This window comes from Gossypium arboreum, chromosome 7, assembly GCF_025698485.1.
Source record: "Gossypium arboreum isolate Shixiya-1 chromosome 7, ASM2569848v2, whole genome shotgun sequence".
Classification (NCBI taxonomy): domain Eukaryota; kingdom Viridiplantae; phylum Streptophyta; class Magnoliopsida; order Malvales; family Malvaceae; genus Gossypium; species Gossypium arboreum.
Window position 1 is genome coordinate 74355968 of NC_069076.1, and position 24995 is coordinate 74380962.

The 24995-nt window shown below is 35.6% G+C and overlaps 1 protein-coding gene and 1 pseudogene across 1 annotated transcript; one reads left to right on the forward strand and one right to left on the reverse strand.

The window, feature by feature from the left end:
* Positions 1–9867: 9867 nt before the first annotated feature.
* Positions 9868–22314, reverse strand: LOC108474381 (DEAD-box ATP-dependent RNA helicase 26-like; annotated as a pseudogene).
* Positions 22315–23067: 753 nt separating this feature from the next.
* On the forward strand, positions 23068–24087 carry LOC108474370 (beta-galactosidase 13-like). Its single transcript, XM_017776280.1, has one exon. It carries the CDS (start codon positions 23068–23070, stop codon positions 24085–24087), a length of 1020 nt encoding a protein of 339 aa, XP_017631769.1.
* The last annotated feature ends 908 nt before the right edge of the window (positions 24088–24995 follow it).

A 24995-nucleotide genomic window follows, 5' to 3' on the forward strand; every position in this document is an offset into this window, starting at 1 on the left:
ATCGAGCACCGGATAGTGTTGTCCAACCAAAATTCAGCTCGTTTGGCATCATCATCATCCGTAGCTTTAAATTCAGTGGCCCCATGTTTTCAATCCTATCGATCGGAGGCTTACTTGACCTTATTTGGTCATTACGGAGGTATTGTAGGTGCGGGGTTGCATTTGTCGGGAATGGAGGTTGTGGGACAGCCGTGTTAGTTCGAATGTATTGATTAAACCATTCGCTCATCACACTATAAAAGGCTTGCCTAGCCTCATCATTCGGATTGTTGGCCATAGGTTGAGAGTCCGCCGGCGCTGTCCCTTGTGGGGAGCAGCGCCACACTCTCCACATCATCAGCTATTGCTCGGTTGGGATCGGGATCCATTGCTATAAACAAACTCAAAGTCAAATTGTCGAAATCACCACACTATCGATTCATCATTTAATGGCATGTATAGCTAGACCCCAAACACCTCACGGTAGTCCTAGAATCGACTAAACCGTGGCTCGATACCAATAAAATTGTAACACCCGAACCCGAGACCATCGCCGTGTCGGACACGAGGTTAGCAAGCCAAGTTCACTTGTTTTGCCCATCCATTGGACATTTCCAGTCAGGCTGGAAAAACTGCGTCACTGTCGCCTTAAAAATCATATCTCGAGTTTCAAAACTCGGAAACTGGTTTCGTAAATTTTCCCTGAATTTAGACTCATATATCCATCCATGGATTTATTTCTAGAATTTTTGGTAGGGCCAATTGGTACAGTTTATTAGTTAAAGTCACCCATGTTACAGGGATCGACTGCTCTGACCTTCGCGCGGTATAACTTGAATAACTCTCTTTACAGGGCTTTAATTCTGGTGTCGTTTGTTTCTAATGAAAATAGACTCAAAATGGAATCTGTACATATAAGGTATGTCTCCTAATTCTTTCTGGATAATTTATAGTAAATTTTTAAAGTTCCGACAGGGAACCCAGAAACCGTTCTGGCCCTGTCTCACAATAGCTTTAATATCTCTTAACATGTAACTCCTATGACCATTTCGTTTCTTCCATATGAAAATAGACTCATCAATGTTCATTTACATAGCTGATTCACTATTTAATACCATTCCTACAAATTTTGGTGATTTTTCACATTCACGTTACTGCAGCTGGCAGCATCTGTTTTAAGGTAGGTCTTACCTATTTTGTAGTCTCCATGAACCAACTAGTCTTGCCTTACATAGGTCCACATATGATCATTTTAACCATGCCAATGGCTGATCATGTGACCAACATTCCCATTTCCAATTCATAGTCACATCATGACACCATATATATATATACAAACCGCAAATAGTTTAAGTTGATACTTCACTATTACGAGCCATTTTCGCATGGCCGTACACATATACATCATAACATATTTAAACCAACAAGGGTAGTCCTATACATGCCATTTCAAGTTCAACCAAGAATTTATACCAAAATGGGGGCTTGATAGTGTGGATGACTTGACTTCAACGATCCCGAATCCGATTGCTATCGAGCGAAATCTAGAAAACGAGAGCCAAAGCAATGGAGTAAGCATTTTATGCTTAGTAAGTCTCAAGGAATATAATCAACTCTAATTACAGCAATACATTCACATAGTTAAATGCATCATTTCATTAATGCACATTCACATAATCATACTTACTTCACCATCCCAACTCTTATGTTCATACACAAATAACGGCTTCATTAAGGCCGATAACTCGTTCCATCATAGGAGCGGATATTCACACGCTCTACTCCTAGCGCAGCAAAGCACACACCGCACTTACCTTGTCATTGGGAAATTTCACAAGTGCATTAGCTGAAATTTTCCAGCAAGCTTATAATTTTCAAATCACATACCTTCGAGTTTAACCGGATGTCGCTACTCGATCAATCGCCGGGACATAGCCCGGTTATGGTAACCCGCACCAAGGCCTACGGACTTAACCCGGATATCACGATTTGCACAAATGCCTTCGGTCTTAGCCGGATAGAATGACTCGCACGAATGCCTTCGGTCTTAGCCCGGATGTAGCCACTAGCACAATTGCCTTCGGTCTTAACCCGTTATAATTTCCAGCATAATTGTCTTCGGGCTTAGCCCGGATATCATTCAATTTCTCATGCACACATACATCAATAATCATTGGACATACATATTTATTTTCGTTACTAAGGCTCAAACACAATTATAATCACTAACATAATCGCCTTCGGGACTTAGCCCGGTATCATTCAATACTCATACACACATAAATCAATAATCAATACATCCATATTTCATTCCACATAATTCAAGTAAGGTCACTTCTTGAGGACTTACCTCGGATGTTGTCGAACGGATTTTACTGCTATTCGATTACTTTTTCCTTCCCTTGTCCAATTGTGGCCCTCTTAGCTCTTGAGCTAATTCAAACAAATTCAATTTATCAAAACCTCATTGTGCTAGCTTATGGCGAATATGACAAGGAATTTAAATGGTCATATGGCCACCCTTTAGCTTGAATACACAATGGTCATGCACATTTTATACTACATCAAGCAATTCAATACAATTTATTCGAGCATCAAGGAAAAGCTAAGGCCTTCAATAGGCTACCCAAGGTCGAATATACTTGTCCATGTTGAGGCCAATTATGCACTTAATACCACACAAAAACAGCATGCATTTTACTAGTTAATGCTTTGCTTATTTTAGCTCAAAACTTACAATATAGCATCAAGCACTCATATGTGTGCTAGGCGAATGTGCTTACAATTTCACAATTATTCTTCAACATCTTCTTCTTTAAACAAACTTATTCATCACTTCCTTCATAACCAAAACATCATGTGCAAACATATATATACATATATGAGCATGGCGAATTTCAAGGTGTCCATAGCCATCCAAAACACAAATTTTAACTAACATGCAAGAAGCATGAACCATGCTCATGAATGCATCATGGCGAATATGACAATCATGCTCCTTTTCAACTTCAATCATGATAAAACAAAAAAAGCTCAAAATCTTACTCAAGAGTAGACAATCCATCATTGCATGCATCATCATCAAGCTTCACACTTAGCATGCAATGGCTTTATCACCATAACAACTTTGGCCAAATACCATTTCCATGGCTTAACAAAGATTTGAGCCATGGCTAACATGCACATCAAGTTAGCAACCAAAACATGCATGAAACTCCTAACACAACCTCATACATACCTTAATCTTGATGCAAACTTAGCCAAATCTCCTTCTAGATCTCTTCCAAACCAAGCATGAAGCAAAAATCCTCCTTCTTCCTTAGTTTTGGCTCAAAGAAAGGATGAACAAAATTTTTTCTTTCCTTCTCTACAACTCACGGCAATGGGGGATTACCACACTCACACACATTTTTTTTCATTTTTTTATCACCCATACACATTTGTTTATTATTTCACCCTAATGCACCAACAAAACATGTTTCATGACATGTTTAGCCCATCCTCCCTTGTCATGGCCGGCCACCACCTATAAAAGGGGGAATTTGACATGCAAGTCCATTATTTTGCATGCATGCTTTAATTAGTCATCACACATTTCCCTATCATACTTTCAAAGTTCATTACTAAGTCCTTTCTTGTGGAATTCACCCTTATAACACTAAATCAATCATCATAAAATGTCATACATGAGCACACACATATTATAGGCATCAAAATAAATTTTTAATTATTTTTATGCCTCGGTTTTGTGGTCCCGAGACCACCTTCCGACTAGGGTCAATTTTGGGCTGTCACAGGAAGAACAAATTTACTAAGACATCTGATAAAAATGAAAGAATAGAATATCTAAAACTAATAGAATATCTTTATGAAAAACATAAAGATCTGCTTACATTATTTAATTATCATTATATGTTAAACTATAACACTACAAACAGTAGTAGTTTTAATAATTCTGCTAATAATTCTATAAACTTAAAAGACATATAGGTTACAAATTACAATTCTAATGAAGAAAATACTTCAACAGATGAGGAAGAAAATATAGAAATACCAGAACCAATGGATACTGATCAAACAGATTCTCATGAAAAAGAAAAATAGAGCCAGATTTTCAAAAAGATGATTATTTAAGATCTTTTAATAAAAGCTATGAACAAGTTGAAAATATAACTAGAATTTTTGGCAATCAAAGCGAAAATATAGCTACAAATGAAATAAAATCTGAAAATTTAGGAGAACCATCTGCTCAACCAGTCCCACATAGAATAGATGATTTAAATAACAAGGAGGAATATATTTAGATCTAACTAATATTCTTATAGCATACTATGAAAAAATCATAGATGATTGAGCACAATTTATGACTATAGTTGTTAACAACAATATGTGGTCAAAAGAAAATTATTTAAACAACTTTGTTGGAACATATCAAGGAGATGTTTTACAATTCCTAAGAAGATAGGTGTCGAAACCATTTTTATTTTGAAAAATGGAGGTCGACTTTAAAACGAAAATGGAGTCACCACCAATCCTTTTTGTTAGGTCGGGTCACCCTGTGATCAATCATTTTAATAAAGCATTTTTGTTTATTAAAACAACGTTTTTGGTCTACGAAAAACTAGAAAATGGATTCGGGAGTCGGTTACGCGCGAGGAAGGATTAGTACCCTCGCAATGCCCCAAATTAGTACAGTATTGATCAATTAACATCCTAATGTTGAAAAGTTGAAAAGATTTTAAAACACGATCCCTTTAAAAATTTTTAGATATCCTAAATTGAATATTGAGATTCTTTCTTTCAGAAAGAATAAAATATCATATCCAGCACGATAGGACACAACATTTCGAAACATCGATACCAAATCATCTCATGATTTTCAAAACTCATGCATTTGAAATTTTAAAAGGATATTTGGCTATTTGGCCAAACGGTAAATCGAAACCCAGCACGATTGGGCACGATTTATCGAATTTCTAAATTCAAAATATTGCCTCATTTTAATTTAGGAAATCATGGATGAAATTTCAAAAGGATATTCTGTATTTTAGTAGAATGAAAAATTGAAACCCAACACGATTGGACACGATCTCTAAAACTTCCAAACACGAAATATTGCCTCGTTTTAAGAGGTTTTTTAAATGAGGGTGATTATAAAAGCGGTGAAGTACATTTATTCGGTTTATATAAAAAAAATGAATTGAACAATTTAAGATGACAAAGTAAGCAAGCTCGATTATAAATCAATACACGTAAATCCAAAAGCAAAGTAACTAATATGGAACATGTACATAGTTAATATATTACACCATTTATCAACGATATTACAAAGGTGTAGATATGTAAATTAAAACACACAAAACAAACAATAAACAAAATAACAATACATAAAATAAACTATATGTATACAAACAAACAATACATGTAAAACTTTAGATTTAATTATAAAATAAATAAAAATAATTAATGCATAAAATACAAAATATTGATCTATCTAAATTAATAATATACATATAATGAAAACTTATTATAAATATATGTACGAAATAATAATATAAAAACGTTTGAAATAAACAAAATGCATCATAAAATAACTTTAAAAGGCATAAATTATATATATAGATTTAAAAGGAAATGTATAATCACAAATAGATTTAAAAGAAAATACATAAAATAATATAAAATCAACAATATATATATAAAAAATAATGTACAACAATTCAAAGTGATGATTTAGGAAACATTTACATATATATATAAATGTAAGGAATAATTTTGTAACTAAACAAGATAAATGATATACAAAATAATATATATATACTAATAAATAATATACACAAAATACAAATAGCTTAATATAAATAATATATACAAAATAATAATATAATATTTAAAAATATTCATAAAAGAGAAAATAAATAAAATATAATAAAACAGAATGACAATATACAAAAGAAAATAACAACAAGAAAAAAACATAAAAGAAGGTGGAATCAATTAACAAAATGTTAAAATAATATGAAAAGGGGGGGAAAGAATGAATGAATTATAAAGAATATAAAAACATGAATTTTAAAAGAACTCAATGGAAATAAAAACAAAATAAAGGGATAATTTGTAAATAAATAGAATTCCTAAAGCGTAGACAAGGACTAGAATGAAATGTGCCCAAATAAATAGGTATTTAAAATACAAATATTTCAACTCACAAAAGGCAGTATTTAAATGAGAAGTAAATTAAAACGATGCGCAAATCTTTTGAAATAAAAACCATTATTCAATCGTTGTTTTTTGTGTTCGTATTCAGCATCTCCTCTCATTTTCTCCAAAAAAACTCCCCCTTTACAATAGTTTTGAATGACTTTTATAGCTAAATTTTACAACTGATTGCCTCTTTCTTTTTGCAGGCAAGTGGGGTAATGGAGTTAGTGGGGTGATTTAGTGGGGTGATGGAGTTAGTTGCAAGTTTAGTGGGGTGATTTAGTGGGGTGATAGAGTTAGTGGCAAGTGGGGTGGTGGAGTTAGTGGGGTGATTTAGTGGGGTGATGGAGTTAGTGGTCGGTTTAGTGGGGTGCTAATTGGATGGTTGGTGTTTTGGGCTCTGCTTGTTGAGCCCGGGAAAAATTTGGGCTCTACAATAGGAAAAATCAGAAAAAGGAAAAGAACATAAATTGCATTTAATCAACCAGATTAGAACTCCCAAAGATTTATTAAAAGGGCTAATTTTTATTCTAAAAACAAAATTTTGTGGATATACTGATAAAACAGATCATGATTGTCTATCTAGTTATGTATTGTCAAAAATAAAATTATGTGACGTAAGATACTTAGAAAAATTTTCTAAAAAATTTCTTCATGAAAATCAAAAACTAAAAACTGAAAATATAAATTTCTAGAAAACCAATATTTTCATAAATTACCACCACCATAGGATGAAATTTGTATAAAAAAGTACGATTCTGATTTAGAAAAGCATAATAAAATAACTGGTGTAGAACTAGAAAGTATAAATTCTATAGGAAATAGAATTAATTTTGCAAAAGAAAGAATAACCATGCATTGGTTTACAAAGTAAGGTTTCTAAACAAGTTAAGCATAAACTAAGTAATAAGCATTGTACAAAAATTCTAGAAAATGAATGGCAATTTGTATTTAAATCGGTACGCCATAATACTTGTAAGAAATATACAAAGAAAAATAAAAGATATAAGCTAGTTAGATAAAAACCAGGAAATAAGGAAAATTTTGGTTGTAATAATAAGAAAAGATTTATTAGAAGAAAAACTTTTAAAAAGCCTAAAAAAAAATATGTAAATGTTTTAAATGTGATGAAGAAGGACATATAGCACCAAATTGTCCTAATAAAGGAAAAAGTGAAAGAAAATGATTAAAATACTTGAAGAATAAGATTTAGAAATATGTTGAGAAGGGAAATAAATCTTGAGAAAATATTATATTTAATTAATATCGTAAATGTGTTCGATATAGATGAAGAATATATATTTGTGTTTAATATAGGAAGTAGTTCTAATAATCGCTAGAATAAATTCCTAAAATGAACAACAAGATATAAAATTAGGAAATATAATTGGAAAAGAAAAGACTTTTATGATGAAATGATAGAAAAAATTAATAAAAATCATATTTCTAAACAAGAAATTTATAAAATATCTAAATATAAGATATGGAGTCAAAGACATATAGAAAAAATAAGTAGTAATACAAGAGCTAAAGATACTAGAGGTGGATTAACAAAAATCCCACTATTTAATAAAGATAAAGATTAAGAGGATTAAAACGAGATATCCCCAAGTTAGATATATATATTTAGGAATAATAATGATAATTATAATAGATTTGTTTAAAAAGGTCATGACATATCAATAATAGTAGCTTTATTAGATGAGATTTGAAAATCCAATAAAAGCACTTATCGGAGAAATTCAATCAAATTTACATACAAGGATAATAGGATTTAAAGTTAAACCAAATTAATTTATATCTATTACAGATCCATTGATAGAAGAATGTTTATGTCATAGAATTTAGACAAAAATTCTTAAATTAATGATTTACCAAAAGATCTAGCAATTAGTTGGACTTTTATTAATGAATATACTAATACAAGAAAAGTAGAAATCAAAGAAATTAATAACAAATTATTGAACTCTTTGAACCCAATAAAATCACTACTGAAATACAACCAAAATTATTATATTTAAGAGATTTATCAATACTAAGAGATTGAATGATAGAAAAGATAAGTAGTGTCAATACTTATAAACCTTAAGTACAATAGAATATATGTCGTCGGTGATAAATTATATTTTAAAAATATAGCTATAACAAATACGAATGATAATTTGGTTTTACCCTCAAATGCTCAAATAGAGGAAGATGAGGAAAATCCAAGTAGAAGTTCTATATCTTCAACACCGATAGGAATGAAAATAGTTCATATTCCTATTTTTCCTACAGAACCAAGTAGAAATTCTATATCTTCTAGAAACACTATAATGGAAGAAATACAAACTTCGACAATAATTCAACAAATGAAACTTGGAACAAGTGACGCAATTACATTTTCAAATTTCCAATCCAGAAAATATTACACATATATTGAAATTACATTTCAATTTAGAGAATATAAAACATATTCTTTAAATGCTTTATTAGATACTGGAGCTACAACTAGTAGTTGCAAAAAGAATACCATTCTTTTAGAAAAATGGGAACCTGTGAAACATCTAATAAAAGCCATAGGAATAGATGGTAATGAAACCATAATTCAATATAAAGCTAGAAATATACCAATCTACATAAATAATGTAAGATTTGTGATACCTAAAATATTATGCTTTCCAAGAATGCATAAAGATATATTATTAGGTAATAATTTTATATATAAACATTTACTATTTTTATTAATAAAATTTAATTATGTTATCAGAGAAAAACTTCTATAGAAATACCATTGGTAAAAATTATAAATTTGTTTGTGATAAAACTTTACACCACCAAGAAAAGAATAAATTAAACAACTTGAAACAAGTCATTGATTGCTTAAAATATTAGAAAATAATTTTAGTGAAGAACCATTAAAATTATGGCAAAATAGCCCTAGATATTGTGAAATTAAATTAGAAAATCCCAATAAAATTATTAGAGTTAAACCAATGATTTATACTAAACAAGATATAGATGAATTTGATATGCAAATTAAAGAATTATTAGAGAATGATTAATAGAAACAACTAATAGTCCACATTCTCGTCCAGCCTTTATGGTTAAAAATCATGCCGAAATAAAAAGAGGAAAAACTAGAATGGTTACTAATTATAAAAGATTAAATCAAAATATTACTTTTGATGGTTATTTTATTTCGAGAACGGATGTTTTAATTAATCAAGCTAAACAAGTAAAATATTTTAGTAAATTTGAATGTAAATCAATATTTTGGCAAATCATACTAACAGAAGAGTCCAAACCTTTGACAACTTTTAGTGCATCTAATGGACATTATCAATGGAAAGTAATGCCATCTGGATTATGTAATGCACCACAAATCTTTCAAAGATAGATGGATTCAATATTTAATAAATATAAAAAATTGTGCAGTTTACATAGATGATGTTTTAATATTTTCGATACATTAGGATTACATAAAAATATCTAAATATCATTTCTAAAGAATTCATAAAATATAAAATTATATTAAGTCCTAAAATAATAGAGCTAGAGAAAATGTAAATAAAGTTCTTAGGATTAAAATGGAACTACAAGATCATATTATAATAAAAATAAAAAATTCTTAAAAATTAAAAATAAAAAGCAGCTTCAATAATTTTTAAGAATTATTAATTATGGAAGAAATTTCTTTCTACTAATTTAGGTAGCACTTACATCAGGGTTATTGATAATGCCCATCTCATTTAGGATGTGCGTGGGGATTTCAGGAAGGTTGTAAAGACCGATGCTTCTACTCAAGTCGTTGGCAAGCTCCACAAGTCTATGCTTATCCTCGCCTACCTTCTTAATACGAATGTAACATCGAAGCATGCCACATATAACCTGACTCTTTGGTCTTCTTCTCTATGTCAGAAAGCACCTCCTCCACCTGTTCAACTTTATTTTTCGATTAATGTCTGGATCCACCAAAGGCAAAGGAGCCTCTGCAATTGCCAAATCCTTGATGCTAGATAGAAATAAATCCTCCCATTCCCATGGTCCTAGCAAGAGCATTCCTTGCGCTTTTTTACCATCATGCCCAGTTCCACCTAGCTGATGTATATACTGTGCTCTATTAGATGGCGCGCCCTATTAAGATAACAATAAGAGTAACTAACAGTGTTGAATAACGATTCTGACTTATTCAATTAATGAAGAGACCTTAGGGTTTTATACAGAAGATGAGTAACTGTTAACAACTGTTAATAACTAACTTTTCTAACTAACTACTAGCTGATACTCTTAACATGCCTCGTACTAATCAACTTCCTCCCTGTAACGTTGCTGGAATTGCACTATGAATAGGAAGGATTCGAATTTGACTCATGAACTTTTGAAATAACCCTCCGACAATGGTTTTGCCAGTACATCTGCGATTTGTTCTTGGCTCAGAACATGCCCCACTTGGAAGAAACCACTGCAACCTTTTCCCGGACAAAAAATAAATCAAGCTCGACGTGCTTGAGTTTTGAATGCATGACTAGATTTCCAGCTACTGCCATAGCGGCAGAGCTGTCACACCACAGTAATGCTTTACCTCTAACAGGAGCCTCCAACTCTGACAGCAACGACTGGATCTAGACCATTTCGGCAGTGACATGAGCAAGGCTGCGATATTCCGCCTCAGCAGTAGACCTGGAGACCACCTACTATTTTTTGGAACTCCAAGACATTGGATTGCCGCCAAGAAAAACACAATAGCCTGAGGTTGAGCGGCAATTATCGGCATCCGACCCCCAACTAGCATCAGAAAAACCTTCAAGAAGAATCTTTGACCTCCGAGTGAATGTGATACCATAGTCCAGGGTTCCTTGCAAATATCGAAGAATACGTTTCACAGCCTTAAAATGCAAATCTAATGGGTTGTGCATGTATTGAAAAACTTTATTGACAGAGAATGCAATGTCAGGTCTCGTAATGACAACGTATTGGAGGGCACCAACAAGACTCCTATACAAGTGGGGATCGTCAACGGGAGTCCCTTCATGAGCTGACAAGTGGCACGTGGTGACCGTAGGAGTGGACGACTCATTGTACTTTGCCATAGAAGCTCTTGTAAGAAGATCGAGTATGTATTTCCTTTTACTAAGAAAAATTCCATCCGAAGTATAGCTGACCTCAATACTAAGAAAGTAGCTCAGCTTGCCAAATCTTTTAAGGAGAACCAAACATCAAGCTCCCTAACAAATTGATTTATACCGTGTGATTCTGTTCAGTAACAATGATGTCGTCGACGTAAACCAGAAGTACATCAGTTGAGACCCCGATCGACGAATGAAGAGAGAAGTGTCTGCCTTCGAAACAACAAACTGAGCATCCAAAAAAAAATCGCGTAGCTTGTGGAACCAAGCCCGAGGGGCTTTCTTAAGACCATAAAGAGCTTTCTTCAATCGGTAGACCAACTGTTGACCACCAGCCCCATGTTGTTCAAATCCTGGTGGTTGTACCATATATATCTCCTCTTGCAAGTCGCCATTCAAGAAGGCATTATTGATGTCTACTTGCCGGAGTATCCATCCCAAGGAAACAACTAAAGCCAGAACCACGTGAATGGTCGTCGGCTTAACCAAAAGGCTAAAAGTTTCTTGAAAGTTAATATCGGCCTCCTGAAGGTAGCCTTTCACAACCAACCGACTCTTGTAGTGAGCAACCGAGCCATCAGTATGTCGTTTGACCTTAAAGATCCACTTGTAACCAACAGCCCTACGATTTTTAGGTAAGGGAACCAGGTGCCAGGTGTTATTTGCTAGAAGAGCCTAGTATTCTGCATGTGCAGCAGCTGTCTAAGTAGGACTTTAGAAGGCTTTATTAATAGACGTAGGCTCCTTCTTTGTGAGAACGAAGGTAAACAACTTAGGCTTGAAGATACCACTTTTTGAATGGGTTTGCATGAGATGAGTATTCATGCACGGAACAATAACATCCGGACAAGCAGGTTGATCAGAGAAATTGCCATGTGTACCTGTGGACCCAACATGTGCCCCTGTGGAAACAAAATGACCACCAGGAGAGCTTAGGCTCAAAAAAGAAGGAATGGATCCGACAGCAGGAGAGGATATGGGCTGGTCAAAACTTGAAGAGCTTCGGTCTGAAAGAACAGTAGCTACCACCAAAGGAAGTGAAGATTTATGTAGAGAAGAGCAAGTCGTAATAGAACCAGAAGGCAACTTGAACCCATTTTTGAATGAAAACAGTGACTCATCAAATGTGACATGACGTGAGACAATAATGCAGCCATCTATGTGAAGACTGTTGGAAACTGGCCTGTATGCAGCATGTGAATTTCCAACATGTCAAGAAGCAGCCCGAGCCATGCAACACATGCAGCAACAAAGGTGGATATGTAGCCCATGCAGATTCAAGCACGCAAGAACAAATACACATAAGTTACCCAGGTAAAGTATGTGCAAGGATTCATACACATAAGTTACCCGGGTAAAGTACGTGTAACTGAATCTGTTTATTTTGTTTCTTTTGTAACCAAGTCTATGAAATGTGTTCTAGTTCATTTTAAACTTAGTTTAAGCCTACATTTGATGTAGTTTGATGATGTAGGAGCTGATGACCAACTTTACTTAAGTGTACAAGTTTAGTTTTGTAAGTTCCAATGTAATAAGTGGAGTTAGGTAGTGTTTAGGTGATGAATTTGTTGATCTTTTGACCAGCCAATGACTGGTATATGTAATGGCTTTAAGCCAATATTTCAAATGAATGAAATCATCAGATTTTCTTCCATATGCTCCATTTTTCTTTACCTTCTAAAAACTTCTAAGTTCTGTTCTTCATTCTTGACAGTAGCTAAAAGCTTGAACTCCAAGCATTTTTCCTTCATATTTTATCCGGGTATAATACGTTGCTGCTGGTACTCTATTTGCAAATCTTACTTTACCCAGTTAAAGTACACTTAAACTCCAACAATTGGTATCAAGAGCTTTCATCTTAGAGGACCTGTTGTTGAAAATTAAATGGATTCATCAGGCTTTTCTCCTGCTGCACCACCAGTCTTTAATGGTGAAGGGTTTCACATATGGCAGGTTAAGATGAGGACTTACCTGCAGGCCTTCGATCTGTGGGAAGTTGTCAACACAGATGCTGAGCCAGCTCCACTCAGAGCCAACCCAACAGTGGCTCAAATCAGCCAACATGCAGATGAGAGGACCAAAAGGCACAAGGCCATGTCATGCATTCAGAACTGTGTTTCTGATGTTATCTTCACTAGGATCATGGCTTGTGAGACTCCAAAGCAGGCCTGGGACAAGCTTAAGGAGGAGTTCCAAGGTACAGAGAGGACAAGACAGCAGCAGTTGTTGAACCTGAGAAGGGAGTTTGAGAACTTAAAGATGAAGGAAGAAGAAACTGTCAAGAAGTATTCTGACAGAATCATGGCTGTAGTAAACAGCATAAGGCTCCTTGGTGAGCAATTTGATGAGGCAAGGATTGTGGAGAAAGTGCTCTCTACCTTACCGGAGAGGTACGAAGCAAAAATATCCTCCTTAGAGGACTCAAGAGACTTAACCAGCATCACTTTAACATAGCTGATCAATGCTCTGTATGCACAAGAGCAAAGGAGGGCCAGCAGACAGGAGGAGCACCAAGAAGGTGCCTTTCAAGCCGAAGCCAAGTCTGCCTCGAGCACTTCTACCTACGAAGGCAAGAATACCTGGTCAAACGAGCCTAAAGCAGATGGTGCAGGAAGATATCCACCTTGTCCACACTGCAGAAGGGTAAGTCACCCGGGTAAAGTATGTTGGTTCAGGCCTGATGTGCAATGCAGATTTTGCAAGAAGATGGGTCATGTAGAAAGGGTTTGCAAAAACAAAGGCAGACCAAGATACAACCAACCCCAGCAGCCAAGAGCTGAAGCTCAAGTAGTAGAAGAAGACAATGACCAAGAAGAACAAGTTTTTGCAGTTTCTTGTTCAGCTGTTAAAGGAAAAGCTACAGATAGATGGTTGATAGACAGTGGTTGCACAAACCACATGACCCCTGATGCTAGCATTTTTAAGTCAATTGATAGAAGCTTCAAAACAAATGTGAAGGTCGGAAATGGACACTTCATCAAAGTTGAAGGCAAAGGAGATGTGCTGATAAGCACTCCTACAGGTACCAAACTTGTTAAAATTGTCTTGTTAGTGCCTGAAATTGATAGAAATTTGCTTAGCATTGCTCAACTGCTTGAGAAGGGCTATTCAGTTGTATTCAAAGGTAAAGAATGCCCGATTAGTGATCCTAGTGGATCCAAGCTCATGACAAGAGCTATGATGTAAAAAGTTTTATTGTGGATGGAATAAGAGTCCAGATAGTGCCTACACAAATGCCGCAGATGAATCCAAGTTGTGTCACAAGAGGCTTAGCCATGCCAACTACATGTCAATGGCTCAGCTAACCAAAGAAGATTCGGTTGAAAATTTCACTAATTCAGTTGAGAAAGAAAGAAAATTTTTGACACTCAAAGAGGTGCATGATATGCATGGGAACCAAACATCTGCTCAGATAAAAGAATTAAAGGCACATGTAACTAGCTTGGAACTTGAATTGAAATCATTGCAAGCAACTAACAGAGATATGGCGGAACAGTTAGAGAACAAAGCAAGTGAAGCCGAAAAACTGGGAGAACAAAATATAGGACTCCAATCCCGCATTTCAGAACTCGAAATAATGTTGGAAAAGAGAGAAAAAGAAATTTTTATTCTCACGAAAAAACTTGAGGATGATAACAGTGAATCATTGTCCGTGTGAAGAACTTGACCGCCAGAAAATAATCGCTATCGAGAAGGAGACTTTGCAAGCTGAGAAGGCTTTGTTGAAAGAAAATTTTGCATTTGAAGGTGATGAAGCATCGAATCAAGTACAGAGGTTAATAGATGAGGCAAACACATTGCAGCAGCAGCTGGAATCTCTTCATATCCAGAAAGCAAAACTGGAATTGCAGTTTGAGAGAAAGAAACAAAAGTCATCCAAAAAACTGAATGAAATAGAGAATCAAAAATCAAAGTTGAAGATAATGGTCGAGGACCTTCAAAGAGATTTGGAAGCAAAAGGAGATGAGAAAAATGATTTAGTGAATAAAATCATTAGAGAATGCTTAATGAACAAGAGTTTACAGCATGCAAGCCAAGGAGGAGTGTTGGAAACTGGCCTGCATGCAGCATGTGAATTTCCAACATGTCAAGAAGCAGCCCGAGCCATGCAACACATGCAGCAACAAAGGTGGATATGTAGCCCATGCAGATTCAAGCACGCAAGAACAAATACACATAAGTTACCTGTAAAGTATGTGCAAGGATTCATACACATAAGTTACCCGGTAAAGTACGTAATCTGAATCTGTTTATTTTGTTTCTTTTGTAACCAAGTCTATGAAATGTGTTCTAGTTCATTTTAAACTTAGTTTAAGCCTACATTTGATGTAGTTTGATGATGGAGGAGCTGATGACCAACTTTACTTAAGTGTACAAGTTTAGTTTTGTAAGTTCCAATGTAATAAGTGGAGTTAGGTAGTGTTTAGGTGATGAATTTGTTGATCTTTTGACCAGCCAATGACTGGTATATGTAATGGCTTTAAGCCAATATTTCAAATGAATGAAATCATCAGATTTTCTTCCATATGCTCCATTTTTCTTTGCCTTCTAAAAACTTCTAAGTTCTGTTCTTCATTCTTGACAGTAGCTAAAAGCTTGAACTCCAAGCATTTTTCCTTCATATTTTATCCGGGTATAATACGTTGCTGCTGGTACTCTGTTTGAAATTCTTACTTTACCCGATTAAAGTGTGTCAAAAACCCAACAAAGACACTAGTAACCTTTCTGAGTTGGTGCTCTGCAAATAAACACACATTGTTCGGATTGAAATTGAAACTTGTACTGTTGGAACGGGCGCAGGTAAAGATAACACGCACATCCAAAAACCCTCAGAAGAGAATAATCAGGGCGATTCTTATAGAGCAGCTCATAAGGACTTTTTTCCTGCAAAATAGGAGTAGGAAGCCTATTTATCAAGTAAACTGCATGTGCAAACGCATAAGACCATAAAATCAAGGGTAAAGCTGCTTGGGCAAGAAATGTCAACCCCATGTCAACGAGCTGGCGATGCTTCCTTTCAACCACCCCGTTCTGCTCAGAAGTGTGGGGGTCGGTGATGCGATGTTGAATACCAAGACAAGACAGCTCCGCGTACAATGAGCAAAATTCACCCCCATCAGTTTGAAGCATCTTGATAGAACACCCAAATTGAACACGAACCATTTCATGAAAAAGATGAAAACACTTGAACACCTCTGATTTGGATTGTATAAAATACACCCAAGTAAACCGGCTATGCATAACCACAAAAGAGACAGAGTAAACAAAGCCATTCGACCGTAAATGAGCAGGACCCTAAGCATCAGTTTCAACTAATTCAAAAGGTAACAAATACACAGTCTTTGAAGAACTAAAAGGAAGCTTATGAGCTTTTCCTAAACGGTAGGCTGAACAAACATGAGATAAAGTGGTTCGAGAAAATAGAACATTACAATCCTTCAACGTATCCACGAATACATTTCGACAAGGGTGGCCAAGTCTTTGATGCCACGATCGTAAAAAAGTAAGTCAATAAAGGTCAGAATCAAGAATTCAGCCAGAAGAGGTAACATGGTTGTTGTGGCTTGTACCAGAAACATCAAATCGGTAAAGACCATCATGCATGCGGCCCACTAGGAGTATCTTCCTTGACTGAATATCTTTCACAAAGCAAAGATATGGATGAAATTCAAAATAAACTGCATTATCACGTGCAAACTGTCCAACAGATAGTAAATTTTTGCTTACAGTAGGAACATGCAGCACATTCTTTAGGCGCAAAAGACGAATACCAGCCAGCAAGTTAGAAGAACCTACATTAGCAATAGAAACGGAAGCACCATTCCCTATAGAAACCTGTTGCATACTTGTATAAGGAGAAACATTGGAGATGGTAGTCATATCAGGTGTGACATGATTAGTAGCCCTAGAGTCCGAGTACCAAGCCTGATCAGGACGAACAGAGAGAGATTGTCAAGGAGAGGAATGAGACGAGCAGGAGCCACAAGTATGTACCATATGAGGACAAGTAGTCACCGAAGAAGAACCTCACTGATCACCAAACTGATGGTAATTAAGAGACACCGCGTGGTTCGAACCAACACATGAAAAAGTTTAATCAAAACGGTGATAACACGTCTGAACCAAGTGACCAAGTTTGCCACACAATTGACATTGAGGTCTAGTCTGTGGCCAGCCTCGGCTACTGCCACGCCCCCGACCATGAGACCAACCACGTCCTTGCCCATGGGAACCATGTTTGTAGCCTTGCGACTAGGTGGTAGGAGCATCAGGTTGTTTCAACTGGTCAGAATCAGCCTGTTTCTGATGAGACACAAAATTGGCCTGTAAAGGAACATCGGCTAAAGACGCCAGTTGACGTGCTTCACAGTCAAGAAGCATCCCCGTTAACAAATCAAGGGACATAGGAGTGGCGGAGGCAACCACTCGAATAGACTCATATTCAATTGGGAGACCAGCCAATATTATACTTACTTGTTCTTGATCAGTAACCACACTACCAGCAGCTAGGAGAATATCACATAAGGTTTTTACCTTAGCAAGATATTCTTTGACGGAAAGATCCGCTTCCTTGAGAGAGTAGAGTGTATGACGCATGCTCGAGATCTTAACACTGGATTTTACCCCAAAATGCCTTTCAATAATTGTCCAAATATCAAAACTAGTTTTAGCCGATGTGAGATGAACCAAAACGTCATCTGTCACTGTTGAAAGTAACCAAGAAGCAAGAAATTTTTCTTTCTTTTTATGAAGAAGAAATGCAGGGTTATCAACATACTGACCTTCAGATCCAGGTATGCAAGAGGGTGGAACAGAAACAATGCCAAGTACAAAGCCTTCAAGATCATATCCTTCAAGGAGTAACAATATCTGATGCTTCCATAACAAAAAATTGTGCTCCCTAAGTTTTACAGTATCATGCTTAGAGAAGTAATGAATGTTTGGTAGAACTGTGTTGCCAGGTCCTTGAGATTGTGCGACACCCTCAGTGTTAGACGAGTGGCGAGGTGTGTCTCCTGCAGGAATAGTAACAGGCTCATGAGAAAAGAAGAAGAGAGAGAAAAAAAAACTACCCCAAGAAAATCATGGCTCTTGATACCATGTTAAGATAACAATAAGAGTAACTAACAGTGTTGAATAACGATTCTGACTTATTCAATTAATGAAGAGACCTTAGGGTTTTATACAAAAGATGAGTAACTGTTAACAACTGTTAATAACTAACTCTTCTAACTAACTACTAGCTGATACTCCTAACACGTCCACCTGTAATAATAAAATGTTATCAAGAAAAAAATCAACAGTTTAACTGTTGCACAGTAGACTGAATAGAATATAAGAGAGAGAGAGACAATGCACTTGGATACAGACTGTTCCAACTTGCAAGCAAATAACCTCATTTAACTATAGGTTCAAAACATCAGTACATTTCCCAAAATACAAATGAGAAAAAGGAGATTTAATTTAACTAGGGAAAGTATGCCTTGTTACCTGTATGACAAGTGTAACATCAGGATAATCAACCCCCGCAGGTAAATTAGATGTCACAAGAATAATGCCTTTTGACTTTCAGAATTCATCAGATACCTTTGCGCTATGACTTGGTGTTTTCCATTGAATGAATCCCTCCAACATTCATGTTCAGCTTACAGAGAAATTCAGCCACCAACCTTGTTACCGCAGTAGTAGTGCAGAATACAATAGCCTGCAGAATAGATTGCTAGATTACATATTTTGTGAAAGGATTGTCAAAATGGTGAGCAAATAAGTGGAAATTGATTTTTAATTCCCGATACTAAACATTTAATAACATTAGCAAAATATTAGGAATGGGGAAAAAAGGCCTTTATAGCTGCAACTGTCTAATTAAAAGTTGCACCTTGTAGTCAACATCATTTACAATATGTTCTTGCAGAAGAATATACAGTAGCGAAAAATGCTTGTCCAGAGGAGCAATCAAGTGCATTTGTTGGGCCTGGAATATCCAAAATTTAAGCAATTAAAAGACATCAAGAGAATTCCATGTTTAAAAAAAAAAAAAAAAAAGGCAGGCTGAAAAACCACCTGTGAATGTGTCTCCTCAGAGCTTTCTTGAACTATATCGATAAATTCATGATCTTTTCTCAATGCATTATGGCAGAATTGATGGACCTTCACACAAATTAGCAACTTTAGCATTTTCTTCAAATTTGTGAAACATCATTATCCAATACACACAAGGGATAAAGAAAGAAACTTCTTCAGGAACTGTTGCAGAAAAAACAAGCGTCTGTCTCTGGAACAGCAGCAGTTATCTTTTCAACATCTTGACGAATACGCATGGCTAATAAACAATCTGCTTCATGAAGTACAAGTACATTCACATCTCTCAGCCTCCCTTCAAATCCTCTAGTATTCTCAATACGGTCCCAGAGCCTTGTAGGTGTAGCAACAATAATCTGCGAGTTAAAATGGGATAAAATGTAACATTCTACTGTATAAGATGTTGATAGTAAGTGCAGTATTAACTCAAAGTGAAGACCCAGAGTCGGGTTGACAGGAAACTGATGGTTCCCTGATTCAATACATTAGGACAGAATCTATAGTTTGATTCTTTTTTAACTCAATCTCATTCTAGTCCATGACAGTCCAACAGTTTAACCATGTAAGGATAAAAAATTTGTCCAACATTACCTTAATGAATAAGAAAGCAAGCATTAATTACAACTCACTCACCTCGCAACGATTTTGTCGCAGGTTTTTTTCCTCTGTAGCAACACTTCTACCTCCCATAAGAACTTGTACACCAATAAAGGGACTATACTTCAGTAAGTTGTTAGCTTCTGAAGCAACCTGATTTATAAGCTCTCCATTTAGACAAATTACAAGGACATTAATTGCTGGCGATCGCTTAAAATCAGGACTAGTACGAGTCAATTTCAATTAATGGAAGCTGAAAATTAGAAAGAAACAATAAGCAAAGTGAAGAACTCCAGCACATCTAATAATTAGGAGCACCAGTTTATAGTAAGTTTCATTAGTTCACAGAATTCCTGAATCCAATAGATACTACGTTAACTTCAGAGAAACTAGTGATTGTTGAAGCCTATAAATAATCTCACCCTGAAAGTGACACAGGATAAAAGAAGAGAGAGCAAAAACATGGAAAGCAACAATCTTGTTGCAAGGTAGATGCTTATTTCTCTGTCTTTTTTTTTTCCCATAAAAAAGGACCTAATCATTTAAATCTTACGAAGAAAAAGGGTTTATAACTTTGATAACACCAGACCAGCAAATATTATCCCATTATGAACGAAGTGGCTCAAATATGCAGCATCTTACCAAAAATGCTTGTGTCTTCTCCGTGCCTGTTTTGGCCTTGGCTAGTGTTAGTTTAGCAAAGACTTATATGAAATATAGAACTAAAGATGAAATGAAGGAATAATATAATTGATTAACAAAGCAGCCCTTATATACAAGTCCTAAGTAATAACCTCAACAAGAAATAAATTCAAATTGCTACTAACAAGCTAACAACTCCTCCTCCTACTAACAAGCTAACAAATCCCTCTAAGACTTAGTCTTATTACTTTAAAAATAGCTGCAGCCTTGAGATACTAACATTCTCCTCCTAATTCAAGTGCTGTAGACACCAAATTTATTCTTAAGAAACTCAAAATGACTAACATGAAAAATGTAGTAAAATATCCGTCATTTGATCTCTGAAAGCGAGTTTCTTCAATATTCACCTTCTATGAATTCCTTGTCGACTAGTGTAGCTTCAAGAGTTGCCTCTAATTGTTTCTTAGCATGCAATGCCATCTAAATCAAAATTCCATAATTCAAAATCATCACAAGTTGCTCTAGAAAAGTCATGAGAGTGGCCAAAGTGCTTTCCCTTCTTCCAAGATCTTGTGTTGTCACTGTACTTGCGATTAATATGATTTATAGTTTGATTAACCAATCTTCTCGCAGCTAACAATTTCTTTTTCAATTTTTTATTTTACATTGAAAGCTTAATCACCTTACCAACTAAATTCTTAAACTCAACAACATCTACAGATGTCAATTCTTTCACATATGAAGTTTCTTTAGTCTGCTTTTGATTTTGGAAACATAACCCACTATTCTCTTCTAAAAGTTGCACATTACTCTTGATCTCCTGAGATAGATTCTTTTTTCGTGGCTCCTCAGCATGTTCTTTAGATATTTCATGTGCAAAAGATGATAGTTTATCAAAGAGAGATGTCACCTGCTGCTCCAAGAGAGTTACCTTTGCATGCAACTTCTCATTCTCAAAACACTTGATTTGCAGTTGTTCTTGCATGATAGGATTATCTTCCTGACACTTGGATGCCACTTGCTCCTCTTCAAATGAATTCAATGAGAAACTCTTTTTCTGCATCTTGATCCTAAATAATTCATTGCCACTAGAGTCAAGGATCAGACACATTCCCTCTTCGAAAATCACCTTGAATCTCTTCTTTACCAATTGACCCACACTCAACAAGTTTTGATCAATCTTAGGTACAAACAGAACATCTAAAATCAACTTAGTTTCAGCACAGCTCTTTATTGCTACTGTGCCTCTTCTCTTCACTTCTAGGTATTCTCCATTTCTTATCCTGACTTTCGACTTCAATGACCTGTCAAGGTCTTTAAACAGCTTCTCATCATAATTCATGTGATTGGTACAACCACTATCAACTAACCAACTGTCACATAAAATGCTTGATGAGAAGTAAGAGACGACAAACAAATGATCCTCTTCTTTTTCAACTACAGCATGTACTTCACCCTGCTGCTAATTTCTCGATTCCTTGTAAAACCTCTCAATGTGCCTTATCAAGTTACATCTTCTGCATTTCACATCTGACCTTCTCCAACACCTAAAATGGGGATGATTCTGTTTTCCACAATACTTACATGAAGAATACTTATTATAATTTTCAGTACTATTACCTTTTGCGACAGTTTCTGAACCATTATTACAATCACTCTTCTTCCCATTCCACTTCCGTTCCTCTCTTTTTTCGCCTTGCTGCATCTTAGCCTTCAATGCTCATTCTATACTTCTTTCTATGCTTCTTTCCTGCCTCATTAGCCTCCTCAGCTCTTGTGCTTGTAAAGTACTGATCAACTCCACTACTCTCAATTGAGTCAAGTCCTTAGTGTTCTCAAAAGAGGCAATAGTTGCTTCATATTTCTCAGGCACAGAGACAAGTATCTTCTGCACTAGTCTAGAATCAGAGAGCTCAATCCCAAGAACTCTTACCTTGTTGGAAATACCTATAAGCTTGTCTAAGTATTCTTTGATTGACTCAGACTCCTTCATTTGTAGCCTCTCGAATTCTCTGATCAAGTTCAACACCTTCATGCTCTTGATCCTCTCATCTCCTTGATACTCAGCTTTGAGGTAGTCCCATATCTCCTTCGCTGATCCAAAAGCTATAATTCTATTGAATATGGATGGCGAAACCGAAGCATAAAGATAAGACTTTGCCTTAGCCTTCCTGGTGGTTCTCTCATTGTGAATTTTGATCTAGTTCATAGTTGGATTATTAGGAAGTGGAGTCACCTCATAGTCTTCCTCGATAGCTTCCTAATAATCACAACCCTCCATGTATGCTTGCATTCTCACGGCCCATGCTTGATAATTCTCTCCATCAAACACAGGTGGGGCTAAGATGGATAGGTTACTCGATCCCGATTCCATTTTCCTCAAAAACCTCACAAGTGTATCTCTCAAATTTTCTCTTAGAACTCTCACAAAACTTTTCTCACATGTCCCTCAAGAAAAATGGCTCTCGATAATGAACCTTTCAAGAAACACATGAAAAGATTTGTGACCTTGATTGTTGAAAAACTGAAGCAAGAGAAGTTGTTTGCTCCACAAGGAGGACCTATTATTTTAGCACAGATCGAGAATCAATATAACACTATTCAAAGAGCATTCAGGGAAAAAGGGGATAGTTATGTTCAATGGGCTGGAAAACTGGCCCTTAGCTTGAATGGCAATGTCTCATGGATCATGTGCAAGCATAGGGATACCCCAGATCCCATTATCAATACATGCAATGGAAGGCACTATGGAGATACTTTCTATGGTCCAAATAAGCGCAACAAGCCGGTATTGTGGACTGAGAACTGGACTGTACAGTATAGAGTATTCTGTGATCCACCATCCCAAAGGTCAGCTGAAGATTTGGCATACTCAGTTGCTAGATTCTTCTCCAAAACTGGAAGCATAGTCAACTACTATATGTACTATGGTGGCACCAATTTTGGCAGGACAAGTGCCTCATTTACAACAACTCGTTACTATGACGAAGGCCCTCTTGATGAATTGGGTCTTCAAAGGGAGCCAAAGTGGGGTCATCTTAAGGACGTCTATAGGGCCTTGAGTTTGTGCAAAAGGGCTCTATTTTGGGGGGTTCTTACTACTCTAAAACTGGGTCCAGATCAACAGGCTATAGTCTGGCAACAACCTGGAGCTTCAGCCTGTACAGCTTTCTTGGCCAACAATAACAACCGTCTGGCACAACATGTGAATTTCAGGGGCCAGGACATTCGCCTGCCGGCTCGTTCCATTAGCGTCCTCCCTGATTGCAAGATCGTGGTTTTCAACACTCAACTGGTCACAACTCAACATAACTCAAGAAACTTTGTAAGATCAGAACTTGAAAACAAGAACTTTAACTGGGAGATGTACAGGGAAGTCCCTCCTGTCAGACTTGGATTTAAGTTTGACGTGCCAAGGGAGCTTTTTCATTTGACCAAAGATACAACTGACAATGCTCTGATACCATTGTTAGTTTAACAAAGACTTAAATGAAATATAGAACTAAAGATGAAATGAAGGGATAATATAATTGATTAACAAAGCAGCCCTTAAATACAAGTCCCAAGTAACAATCTCAACAAGAAATAAATTCAAATTGCTACTAACAAGCTAACAACTCCTCCTCCTACTAACAAGCTAATAAATCCCCCTAAGGCTTAGTCTTATTATTTTAAAAATAGCTACAGCCTTGAGATACTAACAACTAGTACATCCTTGCCGAGAGAGAGAGAAAGAGATTGTGAACCAATGTGGTTAGCTGCTTAGATATGACAAAATGGAATATATCAACTCAAAACAGCAGAAAATCAATGCACAGATAATAAAACCAAAGGTAAAATCATTTAAAAACATCATGACATTAGCTGATTAGCAAGCCAACATACAGCTCAACTGGAATTGTAGCTAGGCGAACCAAGGATAACACACATATTAAGGGTAATGCTTATTATATATAATGTTTATGATTATATAATATATACAAATTTTATTTTATTTAAATTATTATCAAGAATATATAAAGTATGAGTTTGGAAAAAATTAACTTGACAAAAATAATTTTTATTATTTATGATATTGCAAAATTGACATTTGAATATTTTTATTTTTTATTTTGAATTTTAAAAGTTTAACCATGCTCTTGCTTTTCTATATATTATAGATAAAAATTAATTTTATTTGATATTGTTCATCACTAAAATATAAAATAATGATAATATATAATTTAAGGGTAAATTACATCCTATGTCACTTAATTATTAGTACTTTGAACTCGTACCGTCCTAAGCCTTAGAACGTTACAAGCCTAGAATACCTATGTGACTTAAGCATTATCGATACATAACCTTTTAGAATTGCTAACAATTATACTTAATGAATATTCTTGA

Excerpts from the sequence above, each read along its gene's own strand:
- LOC108474370 (XM_017776280.1), top strand. The coding sequence starts at position 23,068 with ATGGCTCTCGATAATGAACCTTTCAAGAAACACATGAAAAGATTTGTG.